This window comes from Diabrotica undecimpunctata, chromosome 2 (genome assembly GCF_040954645.1).
Source record: "Diabrotica undecimpunctata isolate CICGRU chromosome 2, icDiaUnde3, whole genome shotgun sequence".
Classification (NCBI taxonomy): domain Eukaryota; kingdom Metazoa; phylum Arthropoda; class Insecta; order Coleoptera; family Chrysomelidae; genus Diabrotica; species Diabrotica undecimpunctata.
The window spans coordinates 54,826,081-54,851,379 of NC_092804.1; the positions used below are offsets into that span (position 1 = coordinate 54,826,081).

Here is a 25,299-nt window from a genome sequence, read left to right on the forward strand (position 1 = left end):
GGTAAAACTTTGGGTAGGCCAAGCCAGCAAATTACATATAGCTATGTGTAATCAGTGGCGGATCCAGAGGGAGGTGTCGTGGAGTCAGGACCATCCCCCCTCCCCCCGATAAAAATGTTTGAAAACCCACTTATCCTATTGGTGGTAAGACTTAAAGTGACCTTGCATCAGAGAAAAGTAATCACCCTCAAGATCCATGACCTCCCCAAAAAAATTTTTGTAGCGGCCAGTGTGTGTAATACATATTTCCTTTTTGAAGTTATACTTCTATACGCGCGCTCCACGTTGGAAATTTGTATGGGAGTGAAATCATTACATATGTAAGATAATGAGTAAGAGAGAGACAGAAGATATATTTTCTCTCTCTTCCTCTCTCGAATATAAAAATGTTCCTTTTGTATATATATTTAATATATATATATATATATATATATATATATATATATATATATACATATAACATTATATATATAATAAAATATTTATTAATATTATTATTTATATGATATGTTTTGTATTATTTATTAAATGTTCATAATTATATTAGTCTTTTGTATTTCAAAATAATAATCTCAATAAATCATTGTATGACCCAGAACTGTCAATTTTGAAATACGTTTGTGTCATGTCCTCGGTAGTATAGTAGTCAGTATCCCAGCCTGTCACGCGGGAGACCGGGGTTCGATTCCCAGTCGGGGAGGACTTTTTATTAATATTATTACATGGTAAATTAAACATATGCGTAAGTAGAAAAGTTATGTATATTATTGTCATTTTTAAATACTTATGAATATTGCATTTTAATTTGTATTGTATTATTATATTGAATTATGTTGCACTGTATTCAAGTGTATTTTTTTTATGTATATTATTGTCATTTTTAAATACTTATTATTGCATTTTAATTTGTATTGTATTATTATATTGAATTATGTTGCAGTGTATTGTATTGTATTTTTATTTTATTAATAACAAAATAAACAATGAATTTTACTGCAGAGTATGTGTAAAAAAAATTTTGCAGTCAACTTCTTTCATACATATATGAAAATAAAAATATACATTTTCATCAAAATATTGATTCAATCCTTCATTTACTATACTCCTATTACACGTCAAATGTTGTTTATTAATTGTTAGTAAGTTGTTATTAATTCTGTTTCTCTTTCTGCTATTTCTTACCTATAGCATTACATATGTAATGATTGTGCAGATTGACTCCCAAATAAATTTGTAACGGCGAATGCGTGTACAGAAGTGTAACTTCTACCGGCAGTCCCACTGGACTGCCACATCCGCTGTTTTTTGTGTGGGAGTTGCAATTGTGTTGTTTGTTTCTAAGGTTTGTTTAAAAATATGTTACAATTATAGATTATGTTACAAATTTTTTTATCATAATTTAAAAGAAAATTTATATTACAATTCGATAATTACGTTACAAGTGACAACGATGGTCGGCGTATGCCCGATCGTCTGGTGCCTAAACAGCAAGCATAAACACGACAATATAAATCGTTGTCCGGCAAGCTACTTAACTTCAAACGCTTTTTGTACGGGGATCTTATGTGAGCTGGGTCGGCCAGTTCCGATCGGGCCTATTAATGATATTTAAAATGCCTGAATACGATTCGATGCTTTCTGTGGTAATATAATAACATAGTTATTCTAACGGACGCTACTGTATTGAGTGATTTAGAACATTTAAAAGTTATTTACATGCATTAACATAATTTTTGAATTTGTTTTTCAATTTTAAAGCTCTTAAAACAATTGGGTAGGCCCGGCCTATCCTGCCTACCCCCAAAAGCCGCCACTGTGTACTATCATAGACATAATAAGAATAGGCAAGGCATAGTGATAGTGAGCAAAATAGTGTAACGCGGGGCACTCTTTCGTAGAAATTTTATACCCAACAAATTTTATTTGTAGCAGTTAAATAGTGTTCGATAGTAAGCAAAATGGGCATCAGTCGCCGCACCTGCGGCATCATATAAGCATGAGTTAGATGTAACGTCATCTGAAAGACATAAAAAAATTGTATTAACCGCTTGCCTTACGAATTAATTTGAAAAAATCTGTGAAAATGTAACAATTTTTTTATTGGCATATTTTAATATATAAAAGTAATGCAAAATGTAAATTAACAAAAAAATATAAAATAAGACATATTAAAGAAAAAATGAACCCTTTAAAAAAACCAAAATTATTATCACGAGATATCTCGTCACAGGAAAATTAAGTGCTAAAAACGTTGTTTGCCAATAAAAGCATAGGTATATTTTATATATTTGATTTAGTGTGATAGTCTTTGAAGCATGGCACAACACATAATGGCACTTGACAGTTAGGACACATATCTCGTTTCTTTTCGAACTCTTTTTCTGCTACACATTGCACATTGACGTGTCAAATTATTTTTCTTCTGCGTTGGAGGAACAAATTCTGGGAAATGTCTATTAGATAAACGAAGAGGCGCTACATTCGGTCTAGCGCGACCAGTTTTTGGCACGATTATACTGGAGTGATGGGTTTTAAATATCGTTTTCAATCACATTCATGCGAAATTGTAATGGTGTGTATTGTCTTCCATTTTTCTTGTATAACAAATAAGAGTTCCAAAGACATAACTCTATCAGATGGTAGAATATTTTCTTGTAGTATACCTTTCCACGTTTTCTGGTTATAGGGTAATCGCTGATATGCTGGTCAACTCCTCCGATTGTTGAATTATTGTAGTCATTGACTACTATTGGTTTTACCCATTCTTCGTTTCGTTTTTTTTAAACTATAGTATCTGTGTTATGGACAGTGGAAAGCATAATTTTATCTCGCCATCGTAATGCTAATAATTTTCCACGTTGATAACCAATGATATTTCCTTTTGGGACTTTTTTTGTGTGCATGAGTGGTGGCATTTCTTTTATTATTAGCTTTTGCGCTTTTATATAAGTGTCGGTTTTTTTTTTGTAATCAGATAGTTGAGGAGAAGAATAAAAGATGTCAGTTATAAAGGTAATGGTCTAAGTCGAATAGCGGCTCCATAAGAGATAGTACAATTTGCGATGTAAATCCGTACGTTGTATAATTTTGGTTGATAACAGTTCCTTTGCCGGTACCTATATATTAATAAATGATCAAACATAACCGCTTTTAGACTAACACTACATATAACTTTTTATGCCCAATCGAGCTCTCTTGAGCGGAATGTATTGTTTTCATCCAAGTCGTCCTTTGTATAATTTCGTTTATTGTAACGTCACGATCGAGAGAATATCACTTCCTAAATTTTTTTGAAAAGTTTTCATAAATAGGTAAAATTTTATTTAGTTTAGGATTTTGATGCTCGTTTGGTTTATATTCTTCGGTATTAGAAAAATGTAAATATTTTTTTATTTCTTCTCTGAAAAATAGAGTTGATATTGTGGATTGTTTTGACCAATACAGTTGTTGATCCGGCTTTTTTATGATGCTCTGTAGAATTACTAAACCAAGGAAAACACGTATTTCAGCATCTGTAGTTTCCCTCCAATGTAATCCTTTCGACGTAGCTGGAGCATTTCTAGTTATTTGTTCCGCATACCGATTGGTTTCGTTGGTAATGTGAGCAATAATACTATCCTTAACGAATTTATTGAAGAATTGTAAGACGTTGTTTGACTCAGGAATTTCAAATTTTATAGAAGATTTCCCATGAAACGGAAATCTAGTTGGTGGCGGCGGTGGCGATAAAATATTTATTTCACACAATTCACGTGTAAAAAGGTTAAAGAAATGGCAGGATTGCAAAAAAGAAACCACAACACAACTCTTTTAGATAAAAATGGAAATACTATGATAACGACCGACGAAAAACTAAAACGATGGGAAGTGTATATGGAAGAGCTCTTCGACGACGAAAGAGGAAACCCACAAGACTTGACTTTTGAGGACAGAGAAACAAGTGTAGAAATTACAAAGGAAGAAATACTGTATGCACTAAAGAACACCAGAAACGGAAAAAGCCCGGGGGCAGATCAACTGCCTATTGATATCTTTAAAATAATAGAAAATGAGTACATTGATGTCCTCTTAAAGCTTTTTAAGAAAATTTATCAATCGGGTGACATACCCAACGAATGGTTGACCTCAACATTCATCTGTCTCCCAAAAAAGAAAAATGCTAGAGAATGCACCGACCACTGTACCATAAGCCTGATGTCTCACACACTTAAATTGTTTTTAAAGATCATTCATAAACGCATTTACAAAACACTTGATATGGATATTGAAGAAACTCAATTTGGATTCCGTAATGGCGTAGGTTCCCGTGAAGCTCTATTTGCATTCAACGTACTAATCCAGAGATGCTTGGATGTGAACCAAGATATGTACGTCTGTTTCATAGACTACAACAAAGCTTTCGACAAAGTCCGCCACAAAGAGCTAATGGACATCCTCAAAGCAAAACAACTACAACACAATGACCTTCGAATTATAACAAATCTATATTATAAACAGCAGGCACACGTACGCATTAATGAACACACATCAGAAGAGTTCGAAGTTAAAAGAGGAGTGCGACAGGGGTGTGTATTGTCACCACTACTATTCAATGCATACTCTGAAGAAATTATGAAAAGAGCTCTTGAGGGAGAAACAGCAGGAATCAAGGTCAATGGAACACCAACAACATTAGATATGCGGACGATACTATCATAATAACGGACAACCTGCAAGACCTCCAAAAGCTAATGAACAAGATAGTTGAGTATGGAGAAGAATATGGACTATCAATAAACACCAAGAAAACCAAATTTATGAGGATATCAAAAACCCAAAATAATGGTGAAAGCCTGACAATTAACGGTACTGCTTTAGAACAAGTTGAAAACTACCACTATCTTATCACAATAATTAATCACACAAACGATTACTCCAAAGAAATCAAAGTTCGAATAGAGAAAGCACGTACAACCTTCAATAAAATGAGAAAGGTACTTTGTGCAAGAGAACTAAAATTGGACTTGAGAGTTATATGGCTGGCAAGGTGTTATATTTTCTCGACTCTGCTTTATGGGATAGAAGCATGGATACTTAACGCGTCGACTGCTAAAAAGTTGGAAGCATTTGAAATGTGGGTGTATAGAAGAATCCTGAAGATATCATGGACCGAGCATGTAACAAACGACGAAGTCATGAGAAGAATCAACAAAAGAATGGAAGTATTGGAAACCATCAAGGCACGAAAGCTGCAATACCTGGGGCATGTTATGCTAAATGAGAGATACAACCTACTTCAATTGATTATACAAGGGAAAATCCAGGGCAAGAGAAGTGTAGGAAGAAGAATCTCATGGTTGCGTAACTTGAGGGAATAGTACGAATGCACATCAATTGAACTATTCAGAGCAGCAGCATCTAAGATCAGAATAGCCATGATGATTGCCAACCTCCTTCGCGGAGATGGCACGTGAAGAAGAAGATTCACGTGCTGCTGTTCAGTATCACTATCATGAACGGCTTATATTATATTCGGATCCACTACTTTCGTACTGATAATATTCGTCTTCACTATCACCCTCCATGAATGCCTCACAGTATTCGTAAATAAAAGAAACAAACTGCGATACACCCTTTTTCAATGATCAGACATATACTAAATAGTTACCGTTAGCTATCCGTACCACTGCGCTCAGCGTGGTCGGTGGTGGCTTGGCACAGCAAGTTTCCCCACCATCGGGTATAATGCAGCGACAACAAAATAGACGAGTTAGAGTTAACACGTTTTAAAATATTTTTTTGCCACTATTTAAAACGGTTTGCTACTGTTCAGTCAACATTCAGCGCGAGATGTCTCAGGTCAATAAATTTTTGTTAAAAATTGTTTGGTCGAGCATACTCGGGATAAAGTGTTAAGCAGTTAATGGTCCAGTCGTGTTGGCATTTGACCTTGTATGGCAGTCTACCTCAAATTTTATTATTATAACCCTTAGGGAGGATTAATGGTAGTGTAAATTAAACGAAAACAACTATCATTTTCTGTCCTTTTGAGCTGTACGAAATTAGCCGCCATCTTGAGTTTAAACGAGAACCGTTTTTGCTCAATATCTTCGCCATCTTTAACTTTTCGACAAAAATTACAACTTAACAAATTACAAAACACAACCCTACGTCCCGTACTATATTTTCACCGGCTATTTCACGTTTTCTACCGCTAGAGTCAAGTCAGTCGAATATTAGTTGTCGTCTCCGGTGTAATTAATAAACGTATGAAAAACTGATTGCAACTTGGTGCAAGTTCCCATGTTTATTAATTCGTCCAACTATTGCGCAATATGGTGTTATATTGCGTAGTTGGCCGGTACGCTCTTATTGTGGCATTATCTTGAAGAGACAATGCCATTGTGGTTTTATTAGGTGGTGGAAATAAAACACATTCTTTCTAAGAAGAAAAAAACTCAGTTTCAGAGTCTTAGAAAGATTCAGAGCCCTTCGAGCAAAGTGCTCTAGGGAGCTACCCTACACGGGTAAAACACACACTGACTGAGATCCGAAAAATGTCCCATATTTAAAGATAAATTAACTTTTATATGAAACTTTTTCATTTCTCGACCAATTAAATTTAATTATTTGTTCCAGAAGGAAGGGCGATGCACATCGAGATGCGTGATTGGTGGCATCTGATGACATAGTCATATACATAGTAAGATTTTTATAATGTCTATGATTTTGATATAAGTTTTCTAGATCAGGCGCGTATGACAGAAAGACAAAGAGGGCCAGGTCACTCAAACTGATCATCGGCCTTACACCTGTAGTCACGGAGCGACCCATACCTTACCCATAGACGTATATGTTAACATAAACCGAGCATATCGGCCGCGCATATTGACGACAAGATCTCTTGCGGTTGTTCGATCTGTCCCTCTCTAGCGCATTACATCTGCTCACTCTCTCACCCTGCGAAAAAGAGACGCTGATATGCTTACTTAATGTAAGATGGAGAAACAATGAAAACAAGGATTGTTAATATAATATGACCTTACCTAATTTATTCTTATTATATTATATCGTATGATCTCTATTGAGGTTGACGACCAGTATTGCAAGTCTTGTGTCAGTGACCTGTATGAAGATAGTTTTGACCTAGAGCTGAAATTGAATCGGACTTGGTGTATTAGAGCGTTTCTTTTAGTTCTGGTACACGTATCTTGTATTCCTGATATTCCTGAGCCACGATTTCTTCTAGGTTTTCCTAAATTTGATGATCTTCAACAGATGTGGGTTAGTATTCATCCTTAATAAATGTTCTACGTTGGTTGTTTTTGTCGACCAACTTATTCTATTAACCAATAAGATTCAGTCTTATTAATATGGCCAATTTTGGTTTGCAAAGTAGTTTCTCATGGTCATAAATCCAGCTCTGGCGAATTTAATTTTTATCTATATTTTCTTTGAGACTAATATTCCGGGTTGAACTGCGTCGATTACCATGCGCCAAACTTTCGACATCGTCTTTGATGTCTTTTTCAGGGCTTCCGAGTTCTCAGTCTCCCGAGCCCCCCGACACTACTGCACTTATCACTAATCAATGCACTATTGCTACTAAAAACAGCGTACGGTCATTTATACCGTCGATGGTGACGTGGTTTGGGTGGAGGTTGGCGCGAACATTTCTGACAGCAAGATTTTGATTGGAGGGTGGAGCCGCCGATATTTTCTTTATTAGAGGTCTCCATGTCGAAGGTAACCCGATGCCATCATCTCTTTTATTGAAACAATTTCCCTTTTTTGCAATTTCTATGGCTTCTCGGATAATTCTTGGTTTATAGAAGCGGCTGGGGGCTATGGTTCTGGAGTTTTCAAAATCAATTTTGTGACCTGTATGAAGATAGTTTTGACCTAGAGCTGAAATTGAATCGGAATTGTGAACAGAAATGGAATGCTCATAAATCCTATTTTGGACTCTACGATTTGTTTGGTCTATATAAGATCTGGGGCAGTCTGCACAAGGGATTTTATAAACTCCGTATTGTTCATTTGGAATGTTGTCTTTGATTAATCGGACAAGAGATAAAAGTTTTTGTAGGGGAGAAATATTGTCTTTACTTCTCTTGATTTAAGAATTTTGTCAGTGACATCTTTGATGTAAGGAAGAAAAGCTTTCGTATGATGTTATTAGTGGTCTGTGCTGGACTCACTAACAGACCACTGTGATTGTGGAGATCAGTTTAAATCAGGTAAATTTAACAAAACTAACTCTTGAAAAAGTTGAATGTAAAGTACGAATTCAGGGGGAACTGTCTGAACCTTTTAAAACAAATAACGGGATGCGTTAGGGAGACCCTCTCTCCTGTATACTGTTAAATCTGGCTCGGGAAAAAGTAATACTTATGTCACAAAACGCAACCACTCTTTCAATATGTAAAAAATCAGTGCAAATCCTGGCCTATGCTGATGATATCAATATTGTTGGGAGAATGGAAAACGCTGTACGAGAGGCGTATGTACCATTAAAAGAATCATCTACACAAATGGTTTAATAATAAACACCAACAAAACGAAGTATATATAAGCACGCAACCACAAATCCTACGAGAAGTACAAAAATAAAACTCTACAAAACAATAATACGCCCAGTCCTAACATATGGTTCAGAGACCTGGACTCTAACAAAAAATAATGAAAACATGTTAGGATATTTCAAAAAGAAAACTACTAGGGCGAATCTATGGAGCACTGAATGACAATGGAGTGTGGAGAAGAGACGATACAACTTCGAACTTTATAGAATCTACCAGGAACCTGATATCGTAAAACATATTAAGATAAGACGTCTGAGGTGGATAGGGCATGTAATGCGAAAGGAACAGAATGACCCAGCTTGAAAAACGCTCCTTGATAGACCCATTGGCCAGAGAAGAAGAGGAAAACCCAGAACAAGGTTCCTTGATAACATCGAAGACATGAGAAATATGGGAATATGTGCTTGGCGGAGAAAGGCGATGGATAGGGACGACTGGAGAGAAATTCTTGAGGAGGCTAGGACCCGCGCAGGGTTGTAAAGCCAGAATGATGATGATGAACTGTGGGGTGTGGCTCGGAATCTAACATTGCGATCATCCAAATGTGCCAATCCAAGATACTATGACAAATTGTAGATGCTCCCAGGTATGAAACAAACCACACACTGCATACAGACCTCCACGGATGGACAGTACAAGAAGAAATCCACAAAAAACCCTTAAACATCGTGACACCGCAGAAATCCATTCCAACCCGTTATGGGACTAATTGCACAAGTAATTAACAAAATACTCAAAAAGTTGTGACCAATTGAACTAGTTTAAACCATCCACTAACTCTAAGTAATTTAAATGTAAATAGTTAAATTAAGTTGCAACAAATGGTATTGATCTATGTTATTTAATCACTTAGTAATCAACAGATCTTTAGCTTATAGAAATGAATATACCTTTCTTATTGCTGGATACATTTAAAAAAAAAAATACAATCAACTGTGTTTATCTTCTGAGCCGCACAACCTTGATATTTGATGTATAAAAAAGAAGATATATTTTATAATTTGACAACTTGCGATGTGCCCAAATTTTATAACTTTCAAAATTTGAGTTTTGATTTTTACTTCAAAAATATAACTACATATTAGAAAAAAATTGTGTTAAATTTTTTCATGTTTATTTAATTCGCATTAGTTCTTTCTCTGAAAGTTTGATCAATAAGCGAAAACATGGAATCTGATTCGGAAGCTAGATCGCTGAATGCAAGCTTAATGGAATCAAAGTCGAAAACAAATACAATGCCTACATCTGAGATTTCTATTAAAGAATTTTTAAACTTCCTAAGAACTGCTTATCAAGTAAGTTTTTTTAAATAATTTAATTATAAAGTTTGTTAATACACACAGTAAAAAAGCAAATAAGATACGTTATAATATTATACATCGAGGGACAGAATAATATTTATATGTTTTTATTGTGATAAAAGTAATTATAATTAAAGTCTACTCCATGAATATGACTGTTTTGAATTCGGTATGAAAGTATCGATTTAAATTATAGTCGAATGTGCTGAATTGTACAATGGTAAATTCTCCCAATTTTTAAAATACGGTTATGTGATAAAATTGTGTACATTTATTTAGTAGAATATTTAATTAGTACAAAATAAAACAAAATTAGGAATTTGCCTATTCTCCTAAACCTATTTTCCACCATCAGATTCACAGTCATAATCAGCGTCGTCGCTATCCTCATTCTGATAGTAAATTATAACAGAATTAACTGCTTCGATGAGACCTTCACAAATCCACTATTCTTCACTTAAGTTTTCACATTTTTTACACTTTTTTCCCAAATTTCAGGACTAGCAGTATCCAATACTTGTTACCGTGTTTCCAAGACTGCATCGTCACTGAGATGGTCCAAGCGTTTGTTGGTTGCTTTTTTAAAATTTCTGAATGGTACGGAGTACTATCCAATACTATACGAGATGGTTCATGTAAACTTGGCCACAGTTTTTCTTTCAACTAGTTCACTACCTCCATATTTATATTGTCATGATAGTGGACCGATTTTGATTTTGATGAAAAGACAAGATCGGCTCCATCAATAAAACCAGATTTTCCACCTGCATGCACTATAATATGTCTCTTTTCCTCGGTATCGATGTGTTTTATGGATCTTATCCTCTCGTCCTGCCAAATTCCAATTTATTTTTTAAATTTGTTATAATTTCTTAAAAATTCTATTCCTTTGTGAACGACAAAGCTAGCTCTTTCACACAAAGTCTTTCTATTGTCTTCCTTTTTAAACTTAAACACAATCTGTCTCAAAACTCTCCAGAGAGTTAATCTGGAAATTTCAAATACATTTCTTTCTTTTAATTCCTGAAACACTGAATCTAAAGAAACGTGTTCTTTCTTTTCACGCATTTTATATAATATAGTCTCACAGATTTGAAATTTGCAACCTTCGGGAAGATCTATAGTCTTTGGGTGTCGGCGAAGTTTGTATTGTGCGACATTTTGTTCACTTTGTCCACTTTTTGCCTTTTGCAAAACTTACTTGTTTTGCTAGTTAGCTAGTTTTGTTTCACTAGTACACAGTGCATCACACACACGCTTATGAACAAATAGAACTGCTAGCAAAGGGCCCCCATTGGTTTTCTCAGCAGTAGAATAAGCATGTAGATTAAATAAGTATAAAATTATCCACATCTAAAAGACGTCTCTGCATTTTTGTCTTCAATACATAAACACACTCTTTAAAATTACAATTAGTACTAAATTATGTCAAACTGACACTAGATCCTTTTTATTGGAATAATTATTAGAGCAATTTACTTCCGTACTTCTTATGTTGCACACTGCACAATAAAATATTAGTTGTCGCGATAATCCAAAACAGTCGTAAATGCGTGGAATAGACTGTTTATATAATAACCTGTAATTATACCATAATTACCACTAAATTTCACAAAATAGTCACGGAACTAGCGCCACAAGATAGCTTCGTGACGGGTAGCGTCGTAGAATAGTGGTTCTTGACATCGATTCATTACTCTCGATTAATTTGTTTCTAGTTATCATATATTTACTCTAAGCAGGTTAAAATTAAAAACTGCATAAAAAATAACTAACAAAATATTATTAAATATAAAATAAAAAATTAAAAGAATATCTGTCATTAAAAGATTCAATTCTTTTCGGGTTCTCCGGGTCTCCTCCATACACGTTCGCATCCGTCTGGAGATCGTAAGCAAAAACGGGACTCATTAGAAAACATTACCACACTCCATTGCAGTCCAGTCTCTGTGATCATTTATAAATTTCATCCTGTTGTCTCGATAAGCTGCTGTTAATGTAGCCTACATTATGTAGGGCATGCTACTGGCCTACGAGAACGTAAACCACTTTCATGCAGTTCTTCTAACAGTTCGTGAAGAAATATGAGTTTCTTGAGCTTCCAACAAACTACTAGAGAGAACATTTGACGTTAAAGAGCGGTTCCGTAATCCGAAAATTTTTAGAAAAACGTTCATCACGTTGATATCTGCACCTTTTCCTGACTGATCCTGGTTTTCTAGTGTATTTTCCAGTCTGACGATATTTCGTAAGAGCATAATGGCCTTTGGCAATATTGAACTAGCACAATTGAAGCACTAGTGAACAGTGATCTGAATTTATCAGTATAAACGTGCAAACTATCGTAAATGCAATAAAAAACGCAACAAAACTGTTGCAAGTAAACAAAATAAAGTATAATTTTTTGTCAAATGTCAAAATTTTGTTTCTATGGTGACGCGATGATTTAAAAACATTAAAAGAACCGTTTTTATTCTTATGAATGGACATGGATTTAAATCCTAACCTAACCAATGATTTTAGCTATACACAATTCAGTGTACTCTCCAAGATCAAGAAACATGAAAGTTTCTGAATCACTATCTTCACTTGATAAGTCATTATTCTGATATTATTACCGGTGACACTTTATTACCAACATCCCAAATTCCATGTTTTCTTCTTCTTTCTTCTTGGTCATATGTGATAGGGAGCTTTCTAAAACTGCTTGTATATCTTTTAATGTAAATATTGCATTATGTCGAGCTATATTTATCTTTAACAATTAAAATACTTTGGACATGATATGAGAGCAGACACAGAAAACATGGAAAGACTTGGACTTACATCCAAGGAAAGGTAGAAAACCGAAGATCACGAGGAATATTCCCAACAAGATGGAACGATTAAATTACAGACATGTGCAAAAGACCTACGCATGAGTTACAAGAAATGACCATTGACAGAGACGAACAATACACGACATCACGATGACCTCTACACTCCGTCCGGGGAGTCAGGATTGAAGAGTGACATATTTATCTTTTAACTTGTGTCCATATCAGTTCAATAGGATTTAGTTGGTAGTGGTAGGGTGGAAGAAGCACAAAATCAATAGATATCATGTGTTTTTGCAAGTTCATCTACTGCATAATGGAGTCCTCTCTTACTCAAGGCGTCGTCTACTTCGTTCCTTCAGGATTTTCGGGGTCGTCCTCTTTTCCTCCTTCCTATGGGGCTCCATTCGGTTATTCTCTTTATCCATCTGCTGCCGCTAGTTCTTCTTACATGTCCATACCACTTTAGTCTTTTTTGTTCTATATATGTTAGTATATCTGTTTCTATTGATGTTCTTTGCTTTATTTCGTCATTACTTCTCCTATCCATTCTTGTTACTCTGCAGCATCTTCGCAGGCATTCCATCTCTGTTGCTACTATCTTACTGCTGTTTTTCTTGTTTATGATCCAATTTTCAGCCCCATGTGTCATAATACTTTCGCACTAATGTTTTATAAATCTGCGTTTTTGTCTTCATATTTAGGTGTCTATCCCACCATACTGAGTTAAGTTGTCGGATTGCTGTTCTTATTTGTCCTAATCTTTGTGTAATTTCTTCCTCTGTTGTTGCCTTTTTCGTGATTATAAACCCCAGGTATTTGAATTTATCCTTTCCTTTGATTGTTACGTTGTCATCAATCTGTAGATCTTCTATGTCTTCTTCACTTGTAGATAGGTACTCTGTTTTCGCGAGGTTAATATCTAGGCCAGCCTTGATATATTCTTCTTGTAGTTTCTTCATCATGTTGTACCAAAATACTGGGGTGTGTAGGAGGAGAGAGGTATAAGAAGAGTGGTCTATATATATGGGATAAAATAGATAACAATTAAGTAAAGAAGTATGAAAAAAAAATATTGAACGGAATGTGGCTAGGCTAGCAATGTAGGCAAGAGAATGACCACTAGAAACTCAAGGATGGATACGGCCAATTTGCATGCCTTTTAAAGACAGTAAATCAGGAAAATATGTATGATGGATAGAAAAGAAGATATGAAAAATAAATAGATATAATGAAAATTAACAAAGAAAACAAATTGAGGGCGCCAGAAGAGGGATAATACTCTAAAAAGAGTAACAGTCACTCTTCCAGGTATCGTATACTGCTAATATTAATTAAAGTTGATTTAATAAACAAAAATGCTGTAAATGTAAAAAGGTAAGGAAATATTAATAAAAAAAATTATATGCAAAACAAATTCAAGTTTATTAAATATAACTTCTTAGATTCTGACAATCTCTAAGTTACCAAAAAGTATATGAAAATTTCACAATATAATATTTTAAAAAAAAAAGGTTGAAAACAACTATAATAAAAAGTTGAAAAATAGACAGAATAACTCTGATATAGAGTGTACAACCTACATCTAGGTTAAAAACAACCTTAAACAAAATAATGCTAACGTTGGGATAACGTATAGCCAAGTAACTATATCATACTAACCTACAATATGACCAACAATATTGTTAAACAACTCTAAATGCACATACAAACAAAAATAATATATATAAATGGGAACAAGCCAAGTTAAACAATTGAAACGGTATATTATCCTGAAGGGATAATAACCGGAGTTAATAACGCAAGATGAAATATAAAAAATTAGTTAACTAAACAAATAATAAAATAATTAAAGTTAATAATGAAATAAATGGTTAATACAAAAAAACAATGGAAGATAATCTCTGGGCAGAATTTGAGCTCAAACTTACCGATACCTTACACCAAGGGGAGTTATATTAATTAATATATATATATGTTATAAAAAAAACTAGAACTGGTGAAACAAGATATATATATATATATATATATATATAGTTCTGAATTAAAAACCAACTGTCCTCCTACAGCTGTCTGGAAGGATACTCCCGAATGGTTTCGGTGTCCCAGCGAAGTCCTCCTTGAGGTCCGAAATTAGCACGAAGCTGGTGCTAATTGGCTTAGTTCGATGATGGCTGTCCTGCCCTACCTCTAGGTGCAGGCTGGAGAAAAAATGAGGGTGGAGTAGACAATACTCCCTGGCTTGTCCCAATGACCCTGATTCTAATAGAGTTGAAGTGGTACTCTCCCTCGGATGTTCTGAGGGAAATTTATAATTCCATGGTAGGTGGCTGAAAACAATTCCCCGTTACTTCTAATCTCAATATTGATAAAAAGAAATCAAAGAAGAAGTGAGGAAAGTTTCTTTCAGCATAAGAAACCGGAGCAAAAAGATAATTATGGTAGATAAAAAAAACCCATCCAATCGGATGTAGCGTGACCTTGCTTCACATAGAGTAAAAATATAATGGCCTTGGACAAAATACTATATTAAAATATGAAATAATGAATCTGAATAATAGGATATAGATAAAATACTCTAATGTTTATAATATAAAAAATTATTATTTACCAGATAGCTAATCAATTCCGTGCTAGAAATCTCACTTCACCTCCCGAGTTTGCGAAAATACCGTCAATTAAATTGGTTACGGTTATACTTAGAATATTTAACTTCTTGAAGTGAAGGAAATTCTATGCATTAATTGGATTTTCTTTCGCTAACTGCCACCTGTGTATGTACCACTTCAAACTATAGATCAAAAGTGAATTTTAATTCACAGTTAATTAACCAAGAAGAGCCAATTTCCACCTCCCTTAATCTCCTGTCATCTCTTTTGGTTCGCAATGGTACCAAATTAGAACAGAGTGACAACTTAAATTATTAACAATACACACTTAATGGGCAAATGAACACTTAAAGTTAGGCAACCCATACTACATCTCTGAAATTATTTTCATATAAATTGTTTATTATTTAAATACAAATTGTAATAAAAGTAACGACTGTTACATTCCCCTACTAGTCGGGAAAAAAAAATTTTAGTCAAAATTTTTTTCCATAAAATTAAAGTATCAATAACTAAGTGTACTGGCCTAACATTCCACGTTGATCCGTAAGTTTACACAAAAAAAATAACCACGAACTAAAGATCACGGGAAAAAAAAAAGAATGGTCATGGCGCCAGACACCACAAACTCAGACGACTCAAAGTAAAAATCAAAGTCTCAATCGACAATATGCTTAAAAGCCAAATATTAACTAAATATACCAACTAAATTCTTGCTGACAAATAAATGTCGAATTGGGCACTAAATCCAAAATTGAACTATCCATGGACATCAGATTTATAAGACTAAGTATATCCAAGGACGAACAACCAGGCAAATGTATGAGCCAATTCAAACAATATCTCACCCGGAGATATACTAACTAAGATCAAAGAAATCATAAACTAAATAGGTTAAGAACTGAACACTTAATCCAAAATTGAACTAACAATGGACACCAGATTCATAGTAATATATCCAGAGAAGAACAATCAGGAAGATTTATGGAGCAATTCTCACCAAACCAAATAACACAAATAGTAATCTAAATCGTAAACATACCAAAGTATATCAAAGACGTAATAATCAACATAAATGTGAAATAGGACGCTTAATCCAAAGTCAGACTATCAATGGACACCAGATTCATAAAAGCATATCCAAAGAAGAACGACCAGGAAGATTTATGGACCCATTCACACCAATACTAAATCTCAAAACTAAATGAGGTCTACGTACACCCACATCTGGTGATACGAACCTACATAACCAAATAAACCAAATAAGTGAGGAATCAGACACTGAATCCAAAATCGGACTATCGATGGACACCAGATTTATAAATAGAGCATATCCAAAGAAGAACGATCAGGAAAGGGCCAATTCTCACTAATGCTAATAACTAAATTAGCTCTTACCCTCATCCGGTAATATGAGCCAATGCCAACTAAGTAATTACAATAAAGCAAAATTTCCTAAAGTGTGAAGCAGCATCGTCACACTTATTCAGACTAAGTAATGTAATATGTAACTGAACTAAACCAAAGATAAAGATAAATACCTAAAGTCTAAAATCTAAAATGGACTAAAGGAATTCAGAGGCTAAATAAATTTTGAGTGTGCTGGTATTCGCTAACTATAGCATGTGGCTACAACAGATGTATGAGAATAACCAGACACCGATAAAATTCCAATAGAAATCCTAAGAAAATATAAGTGGTGGACTTTTCCTATAATACCATTACTAACGATAGAAAAAAAATATGTCGAGAACAAGCAACCAATTTTGAACAAAACTGTGGATTTATAACAAGTTCTCGCAGCATGGAATTATCCGGGAATAGTCCTACATCTAAACAGCAATTTATGCCTAAGGGAAGAAGTGGGATTACACTAAGAGGACAACTCATTTGTCTAAACTCTTAAATAATGAAAATGACTAACTTGAAATGTGTAGGGATAGTTAAAGAAAAAAAACATAACCTGAAGTAAGATAACTAATATGAACTAATTAAACTTCCCTATCAAGTTGTGAAAAGGTAACTGGAATATTTGGACAATCACACAAGAATGGTTAGGACATGTCGCGAGCATTTCCTGACCAGAAATATTATGAGGCATAAACATCTGCCTACTCTGCAATAAACACATATAGTACGAACCTAATTGAGCAGCAGTGATCAGTTGCTGAGCAACAATCTCGAACCCACGTATTCACTAAAGCTGAGTATTGACAGATTCATTGACAGAAAATTCAGAAGAATAAATAAGAAGAAATAAGAAGGACGCCGGCCATCCTTACCTACTTCAAAATTCCAAACTAATTCCAGAACCATCCTGTATATGGAATCAGGACATAAATTATTGTAGAGTATTTAAGATTTTCGTGACAAGTGAGAATAAAGCAGACCAAAGATAAAAAAAATCACAACATCTTTCCAAATTGGCAAATATTGAACAAATATATCAAAACAAATACTAAGGAATCAAATATCAAAGATATAACACACAATATATGATCCAGTAGTGTAACAACATAGTTCCATAGTTCCTTATCAGTAATAGGATTAACTATAAGTATAAATCTAAATATGTAAATATATACTAAACAACCCTAGTATCATAAGAGGTTAAAAGGAGTATTTCTCCTGGGAAAATTAGTACTTAAGAATATTAATTCATTATAAAGGGCATCATTTATAATACAAAAAAATGGATACGTCATACATACTAATTATCTAATAAGTTATAGAAGTCATTAACCAATGCCAAAAGATACAAAAAATAGCGGTGTACCTACGTTATCTGGTGATTAAGAAAATCTTAGACTAAAATGCAAAATATAATCAAAATAAGCTAAAGACAAACAGAGAAAGAGATTAGCTTAAACGAAAGTGTTAAGTTAGTCTTCTTCTGAGGATGAAGAACTAACCTCGTCGATGGTGTTATCAGGCAGTAAATCCTTTACATGAAATTGACCAATTCGTTTGTTATACGAATTGTCCCTTAATTCATGTACCAAAGGAGATATTACCCTTACAACCGTACACGGAATGTATTTCTGGCAAAATTTTGCCGAAATAGCATCCTCTTTACTTGATTTTACAAAGTTTCTCTTTAAAACTCTATCGCCAACAAAGAATCGCAAATCTAAAGTATTTGATTGGTTATAAATATTATATGGTACAACCATAGACATATCATCATCATCAACAAACCTAAAAGTTGATACTGATAATGGAACTATTTCACTACTGTAATCATTAGAATTGTGTTTAACGCTACTGGGTAAAGAAGAATTGGTAGTTGACCATCTGTGATCACTTAAAACAGGCGGATTAAACGTTTCATGATTAGTAGTTAATTTCGGGACAGATTTGTGAAAAAAAAATGTGGCCAAGTTATTAGCAACACACCACCAAGATCAAAATAGCCAGCAAAAATAATATATATATAATCAAATAAACACCTTAGTTATCTTACTAAAATACTCAAAATAATTTCTAGTTATATGTAAATTATAACTATTCTAAACCAAATATTAATATATATGCAACAATTAATAGTACCTATAAGTATAATACTGTTGGCTGTAGGAATAAAAGTTTATATAATATACGATATAAGTATGTGTAGGTAAGTAAGTAAATATAAGTTCTCAATAAAAATACAAAATTCAACCTAGAATGTAAGTTGTACTACTATAACCTATCACTGAGGTCTCAAAATATTAATAACTAATAAATCTAATAAATAAAACTAATAAATCAATACAGCAGTATAAGTATACCTGTTTAGTATTAATAAAAAATTTAAAGATAGAATAAATCAGCAATAATATGAGTAAAAAAAAAAAAGAAAAAAGCAAAAATACAAAAATTCAAGTAAGGAAAAAAAAATCAGCTAAAAGCTACTGTCTTAAAACCAAAAACTTAGAAAAGGCACCGCGTTGGGACGCCGATGTACCAAAATACTGGGGTGTGTAGGAGGAGAGAGGTATAAGAAGAGTGGTCTATATATATGGGATAAAATAGATAACAATTAAGTAAAGAAGTATGAAAAAAAAATATTGAACGGAATGTGGCTAGGCTAGCAATGTAGGCAAGAGAATGACCACTAGAAACTCAAGGATGGATACGGCCAATTTGCATGCCTTTTAAAGACAGTAAATCAGGAAAATATGTATGATGGATAGAAAAGAAGATATGAAAAATAAATAGATATAATGAAAATTAACAAAGAAAACAAATTGAGGGCGCCAGAAGAGGGATAATACTCTAAAAAGAGTAACAGTCACTCTTCCAGGTATCGTATACTGCTAATATTAATTAAAGTTGATTTAATAAACAAAAACGCTGTAAATGTAAAAAGGTAAGGAAATATTAATAAAAAAAATTATATGCAAAACAAATTCAAGTTTATTAAATATAACTTCTTAGATTCTGACAATCTCTAAGTTACCAAAAAGTATATGAAAATTTCACAATATAATATTTTAAAAAAAAAAGGTTGAAAACAACTATAATAAAAAGTTGAAAACTAGACAGAATAACTCTGATATAGAGTGTACAACCTACATCTAGGTTAAAAACAACCTTAAACAAAATAATGCTAACGTTGGGATAACGTATAGCCAAGTAACTATATCATACTAACCTACAATATGACCAACAATATTGTTAAACAACTCTAAATGCACATACAAACAAAAATAATATATATAAATGGGAACAAGCCAAGTTAAACAATTGAAACGGTATATTATCCTGAAGGGATAATAACCGGAGTTAATAACGCAAGATGAAATATAAAAAATTAGTTAACTAAACAAATAATAAAATAATTAAAGTTAATAATGAAATAAATGGTTAATACAAAAAAACAATGGAAGATAATCTCTGGGCAGAATTTGAGCTCAAACTTACCGATACCTTACACCAAGGGGAGTTATATTAATTAATATATATATATGTTATAAAAAAAAACTAGAACTGGTGAAACAAGATATATATATATATATATATATATATATATATATATATATATATATATATATATATATATATATATATATATATATATAGTTCTGAATTAAAAACCAACTGTCCTCCTACAGCTGTCTGGAAGGATACTCCCGAATGGTTTCGGTGTCCCAGCGAAGTCCTCCTTGAGGTCCGAAATTAGCACGGAGCTGGTGCTAATTGGCTTAGTTCGATGATGGCTGTCCTGCCCTACCTCTAGGTGCAGGCTGGAGAAAAAATGAGGGTGGAGTAGACAATACTCCCTGGCTTGTCCCAATGACCCTGATTCTAATAGAGTTGAAGTGGTACTCTCCCTCGGATGTTCTGAGGGAAATTTATAATTCCATGGTAGGTGGCTGAAAACAATTCCCCGTTACTTCTAATCTCAATATTGATAAAAAGAAATCAAAGAAGAAGTGAGGAAAGTTTCTTTCAGCATAAGAAACCGGAGCAAAAAGATAATTATGGTAGATAAAAAAAACCCATCCAATCGGATGTAGCGTGACCTTGCTTCACATAGAGTAAAAATATAATGGCCTTGGACAAAATACTATATTAAAATATGAAATAATGAATCTGAATAATAGGATATAGATAAAATACTCTAATGTTTATAATATAAAAAATTATTATTTACCAGATAGCTAATCAATTCCGTGCTAGAAATCTCACTTCACCTCCCGAGTTTGCGAAAATACCGTCAATTAAATTGGTTACGGTTATACTTAGAATATTTAACTTCTTGAAGTGAAGGAAATTCTATGCATTAATTGGATTTTCTTTCGCTAACTGCCACCTGTGTATGTACCACTTCAAACTATAGATCAAAAGTGAATTTTAATTCACAGTTAATTAACCAAGAAGAGCCAATTTCCACCTCCCTTAATCTCCTGTCATCTCTTTTGGTTCGCAATGGTACCAAATTAGAACAGAGTGACAACTTAAATTATTAACAATACACACTTAATGGGCAAATGAACACTTAAAGTTAGGCAACCCATACTACATCTCTGAAATTATTTTCATATAAATTGTTTATTATTTAAATACAAATTGTAATAAAAGTAACGACTGTTACAATGTAGCTGATGAATTAATTTTTCAATTTGTAGTAATTCAATTTTTACGTATTTTTATGGAAAACTAATGTTTCTCTCTGTTAGCCAATTAAATATGTCCTCTTTATTCCAAGACAGGTTTGGCAGACGTTCAATTTCACGGGAATAATAACTGGCGTTATCCAATATTTACAACCGAACCTTTTGGTAACAGTTCTATCATCTGCTGAAAATATTTTTCAAAAAAATTACTGTTCATATCTTCATGGTCGTATCCTGTTTTTTAGAGATTACATTGAATCATTAAAATAATAAAGAACCACCTTCTAGAAACCTGTTGTCACTTCCAATATGTGTTATTATTAGGAATCCTTACCGATAGGAACCTTTTTATAGGTATAATTCTGTAGATAATCATTACAAAAAGCCTACCGTGAAGATTAGGTAAACGTTTGTAGCCTATCACATTTAGCCCACTGTGTAATTCTCATTCACATAAGTTTTGTCTTAACAAAATATTGGTGTACCTTCTAACACAAATAACACGTAATTTAAAAATGGTTATGAGATATCTCTGTATCCAACAAACAATTTATTCAGTATCAATAAGAGTTGCTTTTCTATCATGAACTTCACGTTGGTCACTTGAGGGATTACTTAAGAGTGTTTTGGTACAATGTTCTGAATAATGTATGACTTCTAGTTCGGTTTTGAATTTACTAGCATTTGTTCGTCCGTGCCTCAGGGCTATGTGCTTCAGGAATCCATCGACGTTGATTATCCTGGAAAAGTATAGTAAGATAGATTTTCCTTTACTTTCTACATAATTTTCTGTTGAAGTTTTCTTACTTAGCTTTAGCTACATATATTGTCCGCCTTGCATTTCCCAGAGTTCACCAGACAGACTTGGAAGTAGTAGTCTAAGTGTGTGCTCATAACGGGGTGTCGACCCTCGCTCGGACCATTCATAGGATAGTATCATATTATCATCGCCAGGTAAAATAAATGCATTATTTTAAAAATGCCAGCGTTCACTGTCAAAGCGCCAGTCTCGAGCCATGTATCGGATAATAGACTTAGACCATAGTATTCCCGCTTAGTATTTTTTCGACCCTCGACCCTAGTACTCTACGATCGAGACTACGAAGCGCCGACAACCGACCCTCGCCCCGACCATCGTATCGATCGCCAGGTAAAATAAATGCATTTTATTTTAAATGCGAGCGATCACTGTCAGTGCTATGATCTAGGCAAGGATACGATGCGATAGTCTCCGTTATGAACGTGCCCTAAGATGCCACTACAGGATCACTACATTCATAACGTAGTTAATCAAACTCACATTTTTACATACATTTAAAATTAGGAGTCTCTACTGCTCATGCCATATCTGCACGTTTTTTTTTTATATCCAATTAAAGCTAATTTTTTTCTTAATATGATGAAATAAGGTTGCCTAAGAAAAAATAGTCGCAAATAAGGGTTGCCAGCTTAAAACGCGAGGTATCAAGGATAAAATAAAAGATAACTAGCGCACAACGCTACTGGTTTAAAGTGTCAGTTGTGCGAGATTCTAAAGCATGCGTCGATAGATATATAATAATATGTATACATATTATCACCTGTCAAACCAGTCTCGTTGCGCGCGAACTCTATTTTACTTTATCTTTAATAGTTCGAGTTTTTAACAGCTGGCAATCCTAATTTGCGACCATTTTTTCTCAGACAATCTTAAATCATCATATTAAGAAAAATTTAGCTTTAATTTGATATAAAAAACATGCATATACGTCATAAGCAGCGTATTATATTTAAAAAATAAATGAACGAAATAAAATTTTTGTTAAAAAATTAATTAGGTAGAGTATGTTTCAAATGTAGTGGCGGAAATTTCTAGGAACAGTAAAGCCTCACCAAACAAAGCAGTGGCGTTCCAAAAAATACTTATAATTTAAATCAAATTGTTAAAGATAGGTACACACAATTTATTAAACAATGATATTAGATTATATTTTTGACAATATTGTACTACATTTTAATACATATTATTATAATATATCACATACATATATTGTCTGTATGTGAAATCATAGATACATATTACAGATTACAGTATTAATAAATATTAATTAATAGAAAGATTGTTTTAACTTTAAAATCTTTATTATTTATATTATTACTCACTTAAACGTCACAAAGTTAAATAGAAGAATATACGAAATGATTGTAATAGAGTAAAAAAATAATATATACATACAGGACAGTTTGGAAAACTTATATTCACATAGATTACATAGGTACATCGTAATGTTAAATTATATTATTCACTTTCATAATCAGATGCACTGTCGTCGTCACTAGAATCATTTAAATCAACCCTTAATTCTTCAGTAATTATATCTAGGCTACGTTCACTTTCCAAATACTTCAACCTTGACAACATGATCACACACTTTCTTCCAGTTATTTACAGTTACTCTAGCAAATTCCTGTTCCACCAACACTTTTACGTCTTCTAACTTAAAATAAACGTTTTGTTTTGCAACTTCATTTTTTATTTGCGCCCAAACCATTTCTATAGGGTTCAAGTCTAGATGATATGCCGGTAGTTTGAAAGAAACATGTCCACATTCTTGCAGCTCTTTGTCAAATTTATATTGAATATGATCTTGTTTGTGTCGTTTGATGATTTCATACAATTGCGGTTTTAACATTGACGTTACAAATGGTAAATTTTTTTCTGTCAACCAAGATATCATATCCATTTTTTTAGAATTACTGGTGGGTGTTTTATTAATTTGTACATTATGATATGACGCATTATCAGTAACAACAACAGATCCAACAGGAAAATTAGGGATTAACTGTTCTTTCATTCATTTTTCATAATTTTCTGAATTCATATCATCATCATAATCTCCTGTCTTAGCTCCTGACTTGAAAATCAAAAGGGCATTCTGTATGAAATCCATCTCCCCACCACCATGTACGATAACCAACCTACTTCCTTTTGAAATGTTTTTGAACAATCCTTTGCCACTGTCATCTGTCCAGCTATTTGGCGTAGTGTGTCCTGCATGTACATAGGTTTCATCAACTTATATACAATTAACTTACCTTCGCTTCTGTAATATTTAATGTTGTCCAAATATTTAATGCGTAGAGCAAGAATATCATTCCGTTCAATTATTAAACGTCGACTATCTTTCGTTTTCTTTCATTTAAATCCCAAATATTTCACAATTCTATAGAGAGAACTCACACTTCCAGTCCACTCGTACAACTCTTCAAGCCTTTTCTGCAAAAGCTTCAATGATACACGACAACGTTCAGTCTCATTAAAACGATGAATGGTATTTCTAATGAACTGTTTGTTATACTCCCTCAAGTCTGTCACGGTTGCTTTCCTTTTAGCAAGTGTTGTAGCTGGAAATTTTAGTGTATTATTTGATTCTGCGTTTATTAACATACTCGCTTGTTGAATGATCCTTTTTACTGTACGTAAAGATACTCCAGTAGCTTCTGTTTACTCTGTTTGCTCGTACTACACTTAACCATCTCCATTCTACAAAATAGTTCTAATACGCGTGGTAGCACCTTTATTGTTGAGACTCAACAACATTAATGAGACTAAATTACGAACTCGTTTGAAATCCAGTGACTAGAAATTCTCGGAAATAATTCTTATCAGTTCTTTGTATGTCCTTAACGAGTCGTTAAGGAGTCATTAATAATGACTTTATAATTACGGTTTTAAGATTACTGATACTAAATTAGAAATTAACTTTTACCAAATTTTATAGAGTATCAATTATTAAAAATGGTATTATAACAAACAAAAAGTTTGGTATCTATAAAACAATCTGTGTACAATTAAACCCCATTTATTATTTAAGTGAGTAATAATTTTGTAATTAGTGCGATTTCAAATAATTTAATTTGTTTAATAT

General features: G+C 33.4%; 1 protein-coding gene across 1 annotated transcript in view; it reads left to right on the forward strand.

Moving 5' to 3' along the window:
• The first annotated feature begins 9,578 nt into the window (after window positions 1-9,578).
• Window positions 9,579-25,299, forward strand: part of LOC140434554 (SANT and BTB domain regulator of class switch recombination) — a 90,710-nt gene continuing 74,989 nt past the window's right edge. The window contains exon 1 of the mRNA XM_072522903.1: window positions 9,579-9,859. Within this exon, the coding sequence (XP_072379004.1) occupies window positions 9,731-9,859 (129 nt within the window). The 5' untranslated portion in view covers window positions 9,579-9,730. The remainder of the gene's footprint in view (window positions 9,860-25,299) is intronic.